General features: G+C 41.8%; 1 protein-coding gene across 1 annotated transcript in view; it reads right to left on the minus strand.

The window, feature by feature from the left end:
- Positions 1-300: 300 nt before the first annotated feature.
- LOC126413106 (myrosinase 1-like) overlaps positions 301-16,818 on the minus strand; it is a 51,500-nt gene continuing 34,982 nt past the window's right edge. Inside the window, exons 8-11 of the mRNA XM_050083000.1 lie at positions 12,656-12,771; positions 9,451-9,585; positions 9,256-9,362; positions 301-424 (exon numbers count right to left, since the gene is read on the minus strand). Of these exons, the coding sequence (XP_049938957.1) occupies positions 301-424; positions 9,256-9,362; positions 9,451-9,585; positions 12,656-12,771 (482 nt within the window). The remainder of the gene's footprint in view (positions 425-9,255; positions 9,363-9,450; positions 9,586-12,655; positions 12,772-16,818) is intronic.

A 16,818-nucleotide genomic window follows, 5' to 3' on the forward strand; every position in this document is an offset into this window, starting at 1 on the left:
CTTTTGTGATGGTTTGGCAGCTGCCTACTACTGAATACTTCTGCCATGAAGCCATCAGTGCCGCCTTCATTGGCTTTTGATACTCTTTTTGTACCAGAAAAAAAGACATTGGTCGAAGTGCAGACTTTCTTTTTAGAAATTTATTAACATAGTAAGTGCGTGGAGACATCTACATATAGTAGTTGCATACGATACATTTATTGCCTCATGTAATTGTAGTGAATTTGTCAAGTGGTCCATTTAATCACTTCATTGATATAATGATGTCCAGTTCTCCTGCGGGGAGCGCAGAAGCTCCTACTAGTTGTACTGGTCAGGCAGCTGCTTACTACTGAAGAGCTCCGCCATGAAGCCGGCCGATTCCTTGGGCGTCCTGGTCCTGTTTGGACTATTGAAATCCACCTCGTACAGACCATACTTAAGACTGTGTACAGAAATATGAACATGTCAGTTCAGACAAATGTCGTGATGCAGTGATACATACATGAAAAAGAGACCATCACTAACGTCGGACGAGACAGTGAGTACATTAACAGAGAGAAGCAAGTATCATAATTGACTGTGTTGTACTGAATTACTTACAGTAACTACGAACATTATTCCACTCAGTGCCACTCTCAGATCTGCGTTTCCGTATTTTACATATTAAAAGGTTAATGGCTAATAACCAGTGTTTTCAGTTAATTTCAGTGACATGTTGGGTTTCAGATTTCTTATTGCCCTGTAGCAGGCAGCTTATTAAAGTATTTTGTACCAACATATACAGGGTGGTCCATTGACAGTGACCGGACCAAATATCTCACGAAATAAGCAGCAAATGAAAATACTACAAAGAACGAAACTAGTCTAACTTGAAGGGGAAACCAAATGGCGCTATGGTTGGCCCGCTAGATGGCGCTGCCATAGGTCAAACGGAAATCAACTGCGTTTTTCTAAAAATTGGAACCCCCATTTTTATTACATATTCGTGTATTACGTAAAGAAATATGAATGTTTCAGGTGGACCACTTTTTTAGCTTTGTGATAGATGGCGCTGTAAGAGTCACAAACATATGGCTCACAATTTTAGACGCAGTAGTTTTTTCGTATGAAGCTTATTTCGTGAGATATTTGGCCCGGTCACGATCAATGGACCACCCTGTATAGTTCCACACTGAATCTCATACTATCGTGAACATATGCAGGGTTATTTATAATGATCGAGACTCTTTCTAATGACCACAAAATGTTTATATTGAGAAAAGAAATATAGGATAAGATGGGTCACATTAAGGAGGTCTGGAAACGGTAACCTTAAATTTAAAGGCCATGCCCAATATTTTGCTGGACTATCGGTGTTTAATATCACGAAACACCTATGATAACGGCATATCTGAGTACAGTATAGCTTGAATTTATTCAATGCCTAAAACAATCCATAGTGGTATAGAGCCTTCAACCATATCATCAAAGATTCTGCCTTCTTGATATGTGGCACTGTGTACCATTAATATCACTGGTACATTATTGTAGTACTGTTACTCGTTTGACATCTATTACAAAGTGTCTGTGCTGTTGGTTTCATGTATACTGGTGGAGTTCTGAGGATAGTGGAAGTCAGTATGTACCATTCACGTGTTTTACATTAAATTGATTAGTTAGTTGATAAGTGTTATTTCTTCCGTAGCTAAGACAAAGAGAAGTTTTATATGTTGTATATGCTGTTGTAGTAGAATGGCTGTTGGGCACCTGAAACGCTTTGTTTACTTTTATGACATCACTTTTACAGGAGGTCAGCGACCTAGGCGTGAAAACGCAAGCCAGGTTATCTTATGAATGGTGTCATAATCATGACTTCACAAGCCACATAACCTCTAAATGATGTCACATTTTCGCGAAATTAAAAAGAAATGCAAGGTGTCGTTGATAGGTAAATTAATGAAATCAAAATGAATAAAATAGCGTAATTGTGCTTTGTAACACCTCACGCCCCTCTGACGTTACAGTTAAGATAATCATCATTCTCCTTCTGCACACACAGCATTCGTATATAAATATAAGCTTCACCTGTAATGTGTAAGGTGCCATCATTCAACAAATTCAGATCTCTCTCTCTCTCTGTCTCTCTCCGCCGATCTGGGTAGACGAGGGGTGTGAGGCTCATTGTCAAGGTTCACGCTGCTCCCCCCAGCGGAGGTTCGAGTCCTCGCTCGGGCTTGGGTGTGTGTGCGTGTGTTGTCCTTAGCGAAAGTTAGTTTAAGTCAGTTTAACTAGTGTGTAAGCCTAGGGACCGATGACCTCAGCAGTCTGGTCCATAGGACCATACCACAATATCTAAATTTCTGTCTCCCTCCCTCTCCCTCCCTGTCTCTCTCTTTCTCTCCCTATCCTTGATCCTGTCCCTCTCTCTCTCTCTCTCTCTCTCTCTCTCTCTCTCTCTCTCTCTCTCTCTCTCTCTCTCACACACACACACACACACACACACACACACACACACACACACACACACACACCTGAGAAAAAATTATGCACACATCTCCCAACAAGAATACTCCTGCTGGCTGCTCGAATAAGAGATCGGGCGCACGCCATACCGGTGTTAAACAACTGGCATCCTTTGAAGTCAACAACGAACTGTTTGTTTTCATGGTAAAGCTGCAGGCAACACATGATAAGAAATGGCTCTTTTTAGAGATTTCCACCCTGCAGTGAGATGCCTGTGTACACATGTACTCTGTTATAAGGTAATCCAGAAATTGTAAGTACTATCCAAACTCATCCATTTCAGGAAACCTTTTTTTTCCTTTTCCCTGCATGATACTTTCAACTACTTATGTGGATGGGTATGTCGTTTTCTGTATTTCCTTGCTGAAGAAACTTCCTGTTAGGGATTGTGGTCTGTAATCTTCCATCACATACATTATGGGATAGTCGAGTGAGATGGCACAGCCGCGCGGGATTATCCGAGCGGTCTTAGGCACTGCAGTCATGGACTGTGCGGCTGGTCCCGGCGGAGGTTCGAGTCCTCCCTCGGGCATGGGTGTGTGTGTTCGTCCCTAGGATAATTTAGGTTAAGTAGCGTGTAAGCTTAGGGACTGATGACCTTAGCAGTTAAGTCCCACAAGATTTCACACACATTTGAACATTTTTGAGACTGCTTAGTGCTTATCACACTGGATCCGCATTCACAGGACGACGGTTGAAACCCGCGTCTGGCCGTTCAGATTTAGGTTTTCTGTGGTTTCCCTAAACAGCTCCAGCAAATGTCAGAATAGTTTCTTTCAAAGAGCACGACCAATTTCCTTACCCTGTCTTGGTACAATCCGAGCTTGTGCTCCGTCCCTAATGACCTCGATGTTGACGGGACGTTAAAAGCAATCCGTCTTCTGCCGTTATGGGATGGATACTTGAATAGCTCGATTTATGAATATGTCATCAAGCCGGTTTGGTGTGAAGCCTTTCCCGGAAATTATATTATATTTGCTAATTGCGACAAAGCTGGTGACATATCATTCACTTTTTTGTGGATCTACCATCTTAATATTGCTATACACACCAGACAAAAGAATCTATTATATATTATCTTTCACATCATAAGTCCCACATTAACAGATGGATGTTTTTTGTGATTATACAAATTTACTAGCTCTTGCACCATATCAAAGCAACTGACAAATACCCTGAGCAGTTTAATGTTTTAACATTTTACCCTTATGAATTCTATTGAACTGCTCCTCGACTGTAGCTTTCAAGCTGAAAGCAATGAGTCCCAAGAGATTAATCTTACGTTTTGCATTAGCTCCTTGAAATGAGTATTGTAAAATTCCTTACCTAAGACTACTTGTAAATGTTTCATGTTCCTATTACATCTTCCGCACGTCTTTCTAAGCTCATCTGCAGCCTGTCCTTAGAACAGCGATTCATGCATGTTTGCTGTACATTACTATTAACAGGTTTTCATAGCTTGAATTTTATCTGGAAAATAGGACTAAATCTAACATATGAGCTTGATGATAATCAAGATTTGCCTTTCTGAAAGCCACTTTCCTCAGATAGACTTCCTGTGCTGGGCAATGCAGTTCTTCAGCTATTTCAGTCTGCATGTTGATTACTGTGAAGTCAGCAAGAACAACATGTTCACATTGCGCCAAAGTATCAACAACCAAATATTTCTTTATGTAATATGTTGCAAAGGAAGAGATAAAAAAACAGACAAAAATTTCTAGACATAAATTTTGTTATGAGAAAAATAACAGTTTCCTCATTATTCAACAACACGGTTCATTTCAGTCATTCATGTCAAGAAACATTACATTTATTTCATTACGCAACACGAATGTCCGTTCCACCGATTGCCATCGAATGGGGAATCACACACGTGACAATCGTGCCACCTCCGCTCTAAAAAAGTTTTTTAACTTAGCAATAACTCGTTCATATTCATCAACAGGTGTTTTGATTTGGATGCCTCATTATCATTCACGTCATGTTCTGGCAACATGTCATTAACTCCACTTTCTCCAAACCCTTCACAAAAACAGGAGGCTTCAGCGGTATAAGTCAGTATAAATCATTCAGTGTCCTTTGCAGTTGCTCTCTCTCTTTTCTATAATAGAGTGTGCGCTTCTATTCAATGAAATGCAATTCCCTCAGCGTTTTTCAACTCTGATGGATACGACAGTAAGCGAGACTTTAATAAATTGAGTGGCAGATTCAAACATTATTTAAATTGAAACCTTCGTTGCTGTTTATTAGGTTTCCTGACAATTTCATTCCGAAGAATCTTTAACTATGCTGTCCCAAAAACTTGGCGTTTGCGCCACGACACTGGTCCTGACATGTTGCATTTCATGATTATATAGAAGGCAGAGCTTGGCGACAGTTGATTCGATTATTTGTTTTCGTGAGTTGTGTCGCTGATATTCCATGTCTCATCGGCTGCTCTGATACTCTGTCCAACGTAAGACATGTCACATTTTATCTTCAATAAAATTCTTCAGGGTATCAGACCGCATCGTCATAATTTAAAATGCGCCATGTCACATTTTACATGGAACTCCCAGCTTTTGAAGACCAAGATTGTTTTTAATATTGGAAAGACTACTTTTTGTCTTAGTTGAACGAAGCAAAATACAATACACTGGATGCCATGTCCCCTTAGAAGTCTACCGATCATTCCGGATATTGGACCAGCGTAAGGCACATAAGTGACGTTTGGCTTCTCTTCCTCGGTCTCAGTCTCAACTTCTTTCCCAGACGTTCTTGATTTTGAGTACATCATCCGTTCATTTCGATGCTCTGCGTATCCATTCCTTCGGAACACCAGTCGTCGGCGTTGTAATGCTATAGCGAGGCTATCTGTATCTTAGTGTTTGAGATCCATAGATCAGAGTCCTCTGCACTGAATTTATTTGTGATGGATGAGAATGGTTCAAGGGGTGGACATATGGATTAGTGTGTTTAGGTTTCCGATTTACACTGTGATCTATGGACCAGTCAGATTTTCTCTTAAATGACAAGGCGAGAAAAAGTGGCTTACCCTCTTTATCAAGTTCTGTCTTGAATATTATGTTACGTTGGATAGACCTTAGATGTTCCAGGAAGTCTTGAAGTTTTTCTGCTCCATGTGGCCACAGCACAAACATGTCATTCACAATAGCGATAGAAAATGTCTGATTATTCATGATTCTGTTATAGAATGTGCCTTCAAGCAACTGAATGACAAAGCGTACTCATGTATCACAGATTTAATCCCGTAAAATACCTTGTACATATGAAAATTCGCGAAATTTACTCCAATTGCTGTGTTGGTCGTGGTAACATAGTTAACTCACCACAAAGATCGCCAGACCTTACGCCGTTAGATGTTTGTTTATGGAGCTGGACGAAGTCTAAGGCATATAAACGACAGTTGCATACGATAGAAGAACTGCTTGCTCGCATCATGCCCACTGCTGCCTTCATTCCAGAAAGTGCAGAGGCACTTGTGAACTGTACCCATCTGTATTGTGACGTGAACGCTAATGCTTAGTGGTGAATGTGTTAAAAATATACATTTTTAGATTGACACTTTGTAAAACGCATGTTGTAATGTTGTCTAGCTGTTGTAAATGTCTACATTTCTAAACCCAATATTGTATTTAATAATACAGAAAATAAATAACAGTGTACATAAAACGTGTACTACTCCGAAAACTATTCTGAGTAGGGCTTACGTCAACGTGAAGTTTCAAGTTCCTTTTTTTTTATGTGAACGTTCTGGCATAGCACTGAATACTGGACAATCGTCCTGAAACACCCTGAATAGGCAGAATTTAGTGTCAATATTACCAGCTCACTGTCACAGCAGGTTGGAGCTCAACATTATGGAAGTATAAGAGGTGGTCCGCCAAGCTTTTATGAATGTGTATCTTATCTTGTCTTCTGGGATGACAAACCCACACGGCTGCTTCTTGTTCGCCGGGGAATTAGGCAGCAGCAATCAATTTTCATTGGATAATTGTAATTATTACTACAATACCAGTCAATGTATGTAGGTTACAGATGTAGAAGTGGTACATGAATGTGAGGCTGTATTTCCGATTCCTTGAATGTGCATGTGCTGAGCCACTGCTGCATTAGAATTTGTATTTCCTGTTCCTTGAATGTGTAAGCCCTGGGGCCAAAGTGAAGCTGCAGTATCTAAGGTGGGTGCCCACATGATCTGGTCGAGCCCTTCTTCACAGCCGCTGCTCTAATAACGCACACGATAATGCGTTATAATTCTAGACATTTGCAAGTCGTATCCAATATGTATGATATGTTCCCTCCATTATGATGCAGTGTCTTGTACCAAAAGAGCATCTAAGAAGGGTCCAACCTGAAGGGGATTATAAGTTTCGCAGCCATTATTAGTTTTAAGTGAAAAGTAAGAACGGAATAGTGGACTTGCTTAGATCGTAGGATTAGGATACCACAGCTGATAAAGAGACAGCAGGAGAGGTGAACACTATCTGAGATCGGTGAGGGCATATCTCCTACTATAGATGGACAATGATAAAATAGAGCATCCAGAGCCGGCCGCTGTGACCGAGCGGTTCTAGGCGCTTCAGTCTGGAACCGCGTGACCTCTACGGTCGCAGGTTAGAATCCTGCCTCGGGCATAAATGTGTGTGATGTCCTTAAGTTAGTTAGGTTTCAGTAGTTCTAAGTTGTAGGGGACTGACGACCTCAGATGTTAAGTCCCATAGTGCGCAGAGCCATTTGAACCAGAGCATCCTGACAGCAGTGATGCAGTCTTCGTCATAAGAAATCTGCTGTTGTCGTCCTTTGCGCGGAATCTAGTTCTGAAGATCACGGTTTTTGGTAGAACAATAACTTAAACGGTGGCAGTACTAATAAACAAGAATCATCAGATATTTCAACCGCAGTGTTACTCAATGGATATTTAACGTTCCTTAAAGTGTAGATACTGTACGGATTGAAGGCATATTACACACATGGAAAGAGAAGAAGGATAATAAGGATTTAATGTTTGTTGATGACGGAGTCATTACAAAAGGAAAAGAAGCTCCGTCTGTGGTAGGATAGGAAGGCTACTGTACGTGGCCTCCTGAAAGGAATTATCCCGGCGCTTGGCTTAAACAGCTCAGGGAAGCTACTCGTAACCTAAATATTCATGGCTAGACGGAGACCGTAACTGCTCTTCTAAGGGATTCGAACCAAGCGTAGTAACAACAGCGCCGTTTCGATCTTTAATAGCCCTATGGAATATTGAAATCCGAAGGAATGAAAAGAGTAGTCCATTTGGTAATGAAAGTACGTGGAGGGAAAAAAAGAAGAAGTTGGATTACGATTGCAATGGGTACCGAATAATTGAGATTGGATCCTGAATCAATGGGAAAGTGTCGGGTGGTCAGATGAAGCATTTTCTTGCTATAAATGGACAATGATTCGTGTCTTGGCAGTCTGTCATCCAGGCGAGCTTCTGCTCCAAAATATTCACCACGCCATGGGTACAGGACGGTTGGGGCAGTATTATAGTACGGAGGGCAATTACCTGGTCTCACATGACGCTTGTGGTAGTAACTGAAGGCACCATGACAGTTGTGGACTACATGAATATCATTGAGAACTGCCTGCATCCTTAGCTGATGGCGACGGCATCTTTCAGCTGGCTAACTGTCCGCGTTAGAAAGCCAAAATCGTGCTACAGCGGTTTGAGACGCATAATGGCTCACTCAAGTTGATGTCTCGGCCACTAAATTAGCCTGATATGAAACGAATGGAACACATCTGGGAAATTGACGGGTGCCAACTCCACGTCTACAAATCGCCAGCACCTGGGTTACAGGAGTTGCGTATCCTTTGCCTAGTCATCAGGTATCACATACATCTACATCTACATTTATAATCCGCAATCCACCCAATGGTGTGTGGCGGAGGGCACTTTACATGCCACTGTCATTGCCTCCCTTTCCTGTTCCAGTTGCGTATGGTTCGCGGGAAGAATGACTGCCGGAAAGCCTCCGTGCGAGTTCGAATCTCTCTAATTTTATTACTTTTGAATGCATTATGGGAACAGCAGTGATCAATGTCTTGTAAATAATTACTATTATTAGTTGTGATTCTCCAACAGAAAGGGGTTCCCTCTCAATGGTCTGAAGATGACCACAGTAGTTGTCGAAACCGGTCACCTTATAAAATAAATCGTGATCAAGACTGTTGTTAATAGTAATCTCTAATTTTACATTCGTCATCTCCTCGGGAGGTACAAGTAGGGGGAATAAGGGGAAGCAATATATTCGAAACCTCTTCCAGAAAAGCACCCTCTCGAAACCAGGACAGCAAGCTACACCGCGATGCAGAGCGTCTCTCTTGTAGAGTCTGCCACTTGAGTTTGCTAAACATCCAGAAGTTATGCACACCAGTATGTATATGATATTGCTCAATCGTCCTAGTACACATAACGAGTTTTTTTAGCTATTAGCCATACTAAAATCGATTTTTACACCTGCAAATGCGTATGAAATTTATTGATTAATGAATCCACTGACACATGGCAGTTTACACGATCATGTTGAGCAGATTCCAGACCTTCTCTCCTCCCTGCGTTTTAAATTCTCCATCAAGTCCCGGTAATGTGTGAAACAATTTTGTAAATATGGTAGAATTGTCAGCTTGACATTATGTTGTATTAAACTCTATGAATGACTCAGTGGCTTATTGATAAGTGAAGATATCCACGTTTTACCCAAATTATTTCATTTAAAGCGTGAAAAAATGACAGTTACTCACATGAACCCCCAGTTCCATTCCAGGTCGTCCATGAGACTCCACGCTGCGTATCCGATAACCGGAACACCGTCAGTGTTTATCGCCTCCAGGACAGCTCCGAGGCATGCCTAGAAATAAGAGAGCGCATTCTTGGTAATGGTATGCCTTTAGAAAGATAAAAATTGTTTTCATATCTGTGTGCGAATTTCTACTTACAGTAAAATATTCGATGCGATCAGTATCGTTCAGTGCTCCAGCATTCGCGTAACCGTTCTCTGAAATGATGATTGGGTATCCAGGATACTGATTGGCAACCCAGTTCAGTTGATTCCGCAGTCCCCAAGGATTGCGCTGAAAGTTAAGATATGAATTACAGATGTTATTTCTGTCCCTACGAATTTCTTAAAAATGGATGTGCAGCTATAATATTAACTTTTTAGGAAGTTTCATTCCTGTGCTAGTAGGCCAGTTCGTACACTGTACCAATTACATCTTTCTCTTTTCATTCCTCCAATTTCTCTATTACACTGTATACTATGCTTGTACTCAGGGGGGATTTCTCAAACTAAAAGAGTTACTCATATACTAACAAAATGAGACCTGGCCAGCGTTGGTCCTTAGTCGTTACACATCCCCCCCTACAGTCCACAACTCCCCATGATATTTCCAAATGTTTGGAGTCCTGAAGAAGATTTTCACTGCTGTCGATTTGCTTCTGACGAAGAGGTGCTCTCCTGAGTACAACCACGACTTTTCCATGGAGGCATTGACCATCTTGCCTTAGAATGCGATAAATGCATTGACAGTTATAGCGATTACTTTTGAAATAGCCAAGAGTTTACTTATTTGTTTTCCATCTGTCTCGGTTGGACGATAAATAGTTTGGACAAGAAGAGAATAGAAGATTTCGAAATTTGGTGCTACAGAAGAATGCTGAAGATTAGATGGCTAGATCACATAACTAATGAGGAGGTATTGAATAGGATTGGGAAGAAGAGAAGTTTTTGGCACAACTTGACTAGAAGAAGGGATCGGTTGGTAGGACATATTCTGAGACGTCAAGGGATCACCAATTTAGTATTGGAGGGCAGCGTGGAGGGTAATAATCGCAGAGGGAGACCAAGAGATGAACACACTAAGCAGATTCGAAAGGATGTAGGTTGCAGTAGGTACTGGGAGATGAAGCAGCTTGCACAGGATAGAGTAGCATGGATAGCTGCATCAAACCAGTCTCAGGACTGAAGCCACAACAACACAACTGTCTCGGTTTCATTCAACTGCCCATTACATTCTAACCTGAAATATCAGCATCCACAAAGATATTGTGGTTAAATGCACATGAGGTAAATTTTTATTTATACAGCAACAAGGGTACAGAAATCAATATCCATTGACAATGTACGTTCAGACACACATAAAAAAATTTTTTGCATCACCCCGGTTCCCAGTACTCCCGATGATAGACGTTGACTGTGGATATTGTATCACAGACATACGCCCTTTGACTGTTCAGGGATGTCACTAAACCCGCCCAAATATGTAAGCAACCATGTATGAGCAGCACCTATTAGATGGAGGGGGTCCGACAGCCGATCAGTTCCAGACATTCTACCAGGAAGGAGGTACATGGCTCGTGTTGTCTGTAATTCAACCATGCCTAAAAGGTCAATACCGCGGTTCTATCGTGTCCGCATTGTTACTTTACGCTAGGAAGGGGTCTCAACAAGGGAAGTGTCCTGTCGTCTCGGAGTGAACCAAAGCGATGTTGTCCAGAAATGGAGGAACTGTCGATGACATGCCGCGTTCAGCCCACCCTAGGGCTACTACTGCAGTGTATTACTGCTACCTACAGATTTTGACTCAGGGGAACAATGCTTTTAGTGCAGCCACATGTCGTCATGTTAGGACTCAAACTGTGCGCAATAGGCTGCATGATGCGCAACTTCCGACGTACATGGCGAGGTCCAACCACGCACCACACAGCGCGACACAGACGGGCCCAACAACCTGCCGAATAGACCGCTCAGGATTGGCATCGCGTTTCCTTCAACGATGAGCATATGCCTTCAGCCAGACAATCGTCGGAGACGTGTTTGGAGGCAACCCGGACAGGCTAAGCGCCTTAGACACGCAGTCCAGCGAGTGCAGCGAGGTGGAGGTTCCCTGTTGTTTTGGGGTGGCATTATGTGGGGCCGACGTACGCCGCTGGGGGTCGTCGAAGGCGCCGTAACGGCTGTATGATACGTGAATGCCATTCTCCGACCGATAGTACAACCATATCGACAGCATATTGGTGAGGCATTCGTCTTCATGGACAACAATCCGCGCCCCCATCGTGCACATCTTGTTAATAACTTCCTTCAGAAAAACGACATCGCTCGACTAAAGCGACCAGCAAGTTCTCCAGACGTGAACCCTATCGAACATGCCTGCATAGATTGCAAAGGGCTGTTTATAGACGTTATGACCCACCAACCACTCTGAGGGATCTACGACGAATCGCCGTTGAAGAGTGAGACAATCTGAACCAACAGCGCCTTGATGAACTCGTGGATAGTATGCCACGACGAATAGAGTCATCCATCAATGCAAGAGGACCTGCTACTGGGTATCAGAGGTACCTGTGTGTACAGCAATCTGGCAGTATTTACATGAATGAAGAGATCTAATCAGTTGTCAATAAATATACGCTTCCATTATCAAGTCAGTGGATGAATATATTGTTAATGTTGTCGAAGTATACTTAATGTAAGAGGACAACATATACAAGTAAACATGTTTGTAAGTTGGCAGTAAGATGATAATAATTATAAAAGTTGTGTTGTTTTCCCTAACACATTTATGACTGCAGGCTGCATTTCATTTTCTTACCTATAACAGTGAGTTCAAAGGGAAGTAAAAATGTGAAAATAAATAATTTAAAGCTGGGTCAAAACGCTGAGTCTGATCTTGTATCGCATGATGTGAGCTGTGTGGTGTTATATACTTGGAAACAATATTCGAATGGTATTCCGTTGCGAAAGACTATTAGCAAAATTTAGAAAACTGCTTGGCGAAAAATAGTCTTGATTAAAAAGAAAGTAGCTACAATACTTTATCATGGTCATGAGCCACAGGGATAAAGATCTGATGTGTTCCATTTTATAACCAATGCATTTGTAAGGTGTTATGCAATATTTCAATTCAAGAGCCTCCGACCGCATTTAAGAAGTTGTTACCAGTAGTATATACAAACAGCCGAAAGGAAGAAGTAGAATGTATTTCTAAAAGTGGATGGGAACGTGAGCTACAGGAAATACACAGTGACAAATTTATTATCTTTGTAATCACCAATTTATAAAAAGTTTGGTGCCACCAGAATTCTTTTCACTTACGCACTGCGGCCCCTTGTAGCTTTGTACAAGTAGCAGTTTGAGCTCACCTCGTGAGACGATGAAATTACAGCAGAGTCCCTTGTTTTGGAAGGTGATTCGCCTGTCACGCCAGACGTCACGTAGGTCGTTGCGTAGTGGTTCATCCCAAAGAAGTCTGCCGATCCTGTAACAAAGTTTGTTCTGCTATTTCAACCATCTGATAAAACGATACAACTGCTCTAATTTCACGAACAAATTTATAAAGCTTTGTCTGTCTCTCTCTGAAGTGATGCTTTGTGTCATTAAATAATGGCAACGATGTGGAAATTATGTACGAGCAATGATTGGCGTGAAAGTGCTTTAAGAAGACAAATATATTCTCAAGGAACGACTGCCGAGTAAAGGTTTTCAGTCAATCCCTGACACTGACTCTAAGGGCGTGTTTGGTAGACGACTATACGCCATAGAACGTGATTAGGGAAAAGGTACTAGGCTGATTCACGATTTCAAAATGTCACAAACAAATTATGATATTTTTAACCACTGTAATCATATAAAATTTAGTTTTTGTTCCTTCAATAAATATTGTATTAACACCTATATCTCTCCATCCATAACCAATGAATAAAAAGCAATATGACTGTAAGTATGTAATATTTATATTTCGGACGATTGTAAAGGGTGAAGAAAAAAATTCTAGAAACCACCAATTTAAAAAATTGATCACTAAATCCAAACGGAGCAAATTAATTGTCACTACACTTTGTGGCACATAAAGCTCACTTCATATGTCAGAGGAAATGGTTAGTAAACGACAAGTATAAAGTGCTACAGGTCACTCCTATTGCAACGATCAATAGTTGTATGTTGCTACAAGACTGAATAATGTGAAGTACAGAATAGAGTTGTAACGGTTCAGCGTTGCCAGGAACATTTTGCAGTCGCATCACTTCAGTTTCTGTGCAGCCACTGTTATTAGTTTTAGAACCAGAAATTCCAAAAAAAATTGACGTGTCTTGATGTACATACATACACTACTGGCCATTAAAATTGCTACACCACAAAGTTGATGTGCTACAGACGCGAAATTTAACCGACAGGAAAAAGACGCTGTGATATGCAAATGATTAGCTTTTCAGAGCATTCACACGAGGTTGGCGCCGGTGGCGACACCCACAACGTGCTGACATGAGCAACGTTTCCAACAGATTTCTCATACACAAACAGCAGTTGACCGGAGTTGTCTGGTGAAACGTTGTTGTGATGCCTCGTGTAAGGAGGAGAAATGCGTACCATCACGTTTCCGACTTTGATAAAGGTCGGATTGTAGCCTATCGCGATTGCGGTTTTCTCGTATCGCGACATTGTTGCTCGCGTTTGTCGAGATCCAATGACTGTTAGCAGAATATGGAAACGGTGGGTTCAGGAGGGTAATACGGAATGCCGTGCTGGTTCCCAACGACCTCGTATCACTAGCAGTCGAGATGACAGGCATCTTATCCGCATGGCTGTAACGGATGGGGCAGCCACGTCTAGATCCCTGAGTCAACAGATGGGGACTTTTGCAAGACAACAACAATCTGCATCGACGACGTTTGCAGCAGCATGGACTATCGGCTCGGAGACCAAGGCTGCGGTTCCCCTTCACGCTGCATCAGAGACAGGAGCGCCTGCGATGGTGTACTCAACGACCAACCTGGATGCACGAATGGCAAAACGCCATTTTTCCGATGAATCCAGGTTCTGTTCTGATGGTCGCACATTGGATGCGTGTATTCGTCATCGCTTTACTGGCGTATCACCCGGCGTGATGGTATGGGGTGCCATTGGTTACACGTTTCAGTCACCTCTTGTTCGCATTGACGGCACTTCGAACAGTGGACGTTACATTTCAGATGTGCTACGACCCGTGGCTCTACCCTTCACTCGATACCTGCGAAAAACATACATTTCAGCAGGATAATGCACGACCGCATGTTGCAGGGCCTGCACGTGCCTTTCTGGATACAGAAAATGTTCTACTGCTGCCCTGGTCAGCACATTCTCCAGATCTCTCACCAATTGAAAACGTCTGGTCAATGGTGGCCGAGCAACTGTCTCGTCACAATACGCCAGTCGCTACTTTGATGAACTGTGGTATCTTGTTGAAGCTGCATGGGCAGCTGTACCTGTACGCGCCATCCAAGCTCTGTTTGACTCAATGCCCAGGCGTATCAAGGCCGTTATTACGGCCAGAGGTGGTTGTTCTGGGTACTGATTTCTCAGGATCTATGCACCAAAATCGCGTGAAAATGTAATCACATGTCAGTTCTAGTATAATATATTTGTCGAATGAATACCCATTGATCATCTACATTTCTTCTTGGTGTAGCAATTTTAATGGCCAGTAGTGTACATAGCAGCGTATGTATCTACAAGAACACTAGCGCACAGTCTAATCTTCCAGAATACCTTTCAGAAGCACTAATACGCTGAATATGGACTTTGATATCGTTCTTCGTGATGAAACGTGGAAAGTATTTGCGCTGTTTTTAACAAACATATGTGCAGCGCGACGGACAGTATAGTTCATTCTAAAGGAGTCCAGGTCGAAACTTCAGAAATCCATTCCACGTAATGCAGCTGACTATCTCGGAAGAACGGTGCAATGGTCGTTGCTTTGTGCGCAAAATATTCTCTCACCAAGATAAAAACTGTTCAATTTTCAGCCGGTACTGCTTGGGTGAAACAAGTAATTTTTACAATATTTCCTTAAACGTTTGTGTTGATTTCCCACCGATAATAATTCATAGTGTCAGAGAATACAAGGCAAATCAGCCTTATCACAATCTTCGCTGAATTTTATAGTCGCCTTCCACGCGCGAATGTGATTGCCACATCATATACCGAGCGTAACCGGCCATACGGAACAGTTCTGTGCAGCTCCTTATACAGAGCTGTTCAAGCATTTTGTACAAAGTGCTGCCGTGATAATGATGCGTCCCGTAACGGATGGTGCACAAAGGTTAGGTGTTATATCTTACAAGAACCAAGTGAGTACGTCTCTCAGAAATGCTACACACTGGTGCTATTAATCGGAAAGGACTCTGATACGGACTTGTTAACCTACCGAACTACATCCGATCACAAGTTAACTCCAAATATGTGTTTACGATGTTACAAGGAGTTCGCCTTATGAATATATTGGGCATGGTGTGGAAGGTAAAGACACCAGACAGAAATGTCTGAAGCATAGAAGCAAAATTGACGAAAAATCAAGACACACTCATAGGATTAGACAGCCTAGAAAAAGCGTTCGACAACATAAAATGTTGCAAATTGATCGGAATTCTGTGAGAAATAGGAGTGAGCTATAGGAAAAGACGGGTAACACATTAGGTTCATGAACCAAGGACGAACAATAAGACTGGAAGATCAAAAACGAACTACTCGTATTAGGAAGGATGTATAACAGGGATGTAGTCTTTCGATTCTAACTTTCAATCGATACATCGAAGAAGGAATACCAGAAGCAAAAGAAAGGTTCCAAAGTGACAATAAGATGTAGGCTGAAATGATATATATGATAGGTTCCCTGATGACATTTATATCGGCAGTGAAAGTGAAGAACAATCTCAGGATCTGTTGAATGGAGTGAACAGTCTATCGATTACAGAATAAGGATTGAGAGTAAACCAGAAAAAGATAAAACTAATGAGGAAAGGAGAAATGAGAGTAGCGAGAATTTTTAACATCAGAACTGGTAATCGCGAAGTAAGTTATATTATGGAATTCTTCTAAATTTGAAGCAAAATAATCCACGACGGATGAAACAAGAACATAAAAATCGGACTAGGACAGCCAAAGATGGCATTTCTGGCAGAGGGAAGGCTAGTGGCATCAAACACAGGCCTCAGTTTGAGCAAGAAATATCTGAAACTGATCGTTGGAAGCACAACATCATATGACAGTGGTAAAACCAGAACAGAAGATAATCGAATGTCAGAGATGTGCTGTAGAAGAATGTTGAGAACCAGGGGCACTGATATGTAATGAGGTTCTACGCAGAGTCAGCAAAGAAAGAAATATATGGAAATCACTGACAACAAGAAGTGATTGGATGATAGCACACGTTTTACATCAGGGAATAACGCCCATGGCAATAGAGGGAGACGCAGACGGTAAAAACTGTATGGGGAGACAGAGATTGGAAAACATCCAACAAATAAATGATCAAGTAGGGTGCAACGCT

The sequence above is a fragment of the Schistocerca serialis genome, chromosome 7 (assembly GCF_023864345.2).
Source record: "Schistocerca serialis cubense isolate TAMUIC-IGC-003099 chromosome 7, iqSchSeri2.2, whole genome shotgun sequence".
Taxonomy (NCBI): Eukaryota; Metazoa; Arthropoda; class Insecta; order Orthoptera; family Acrididae; genus Schistocerca; species Schistocerca serialis.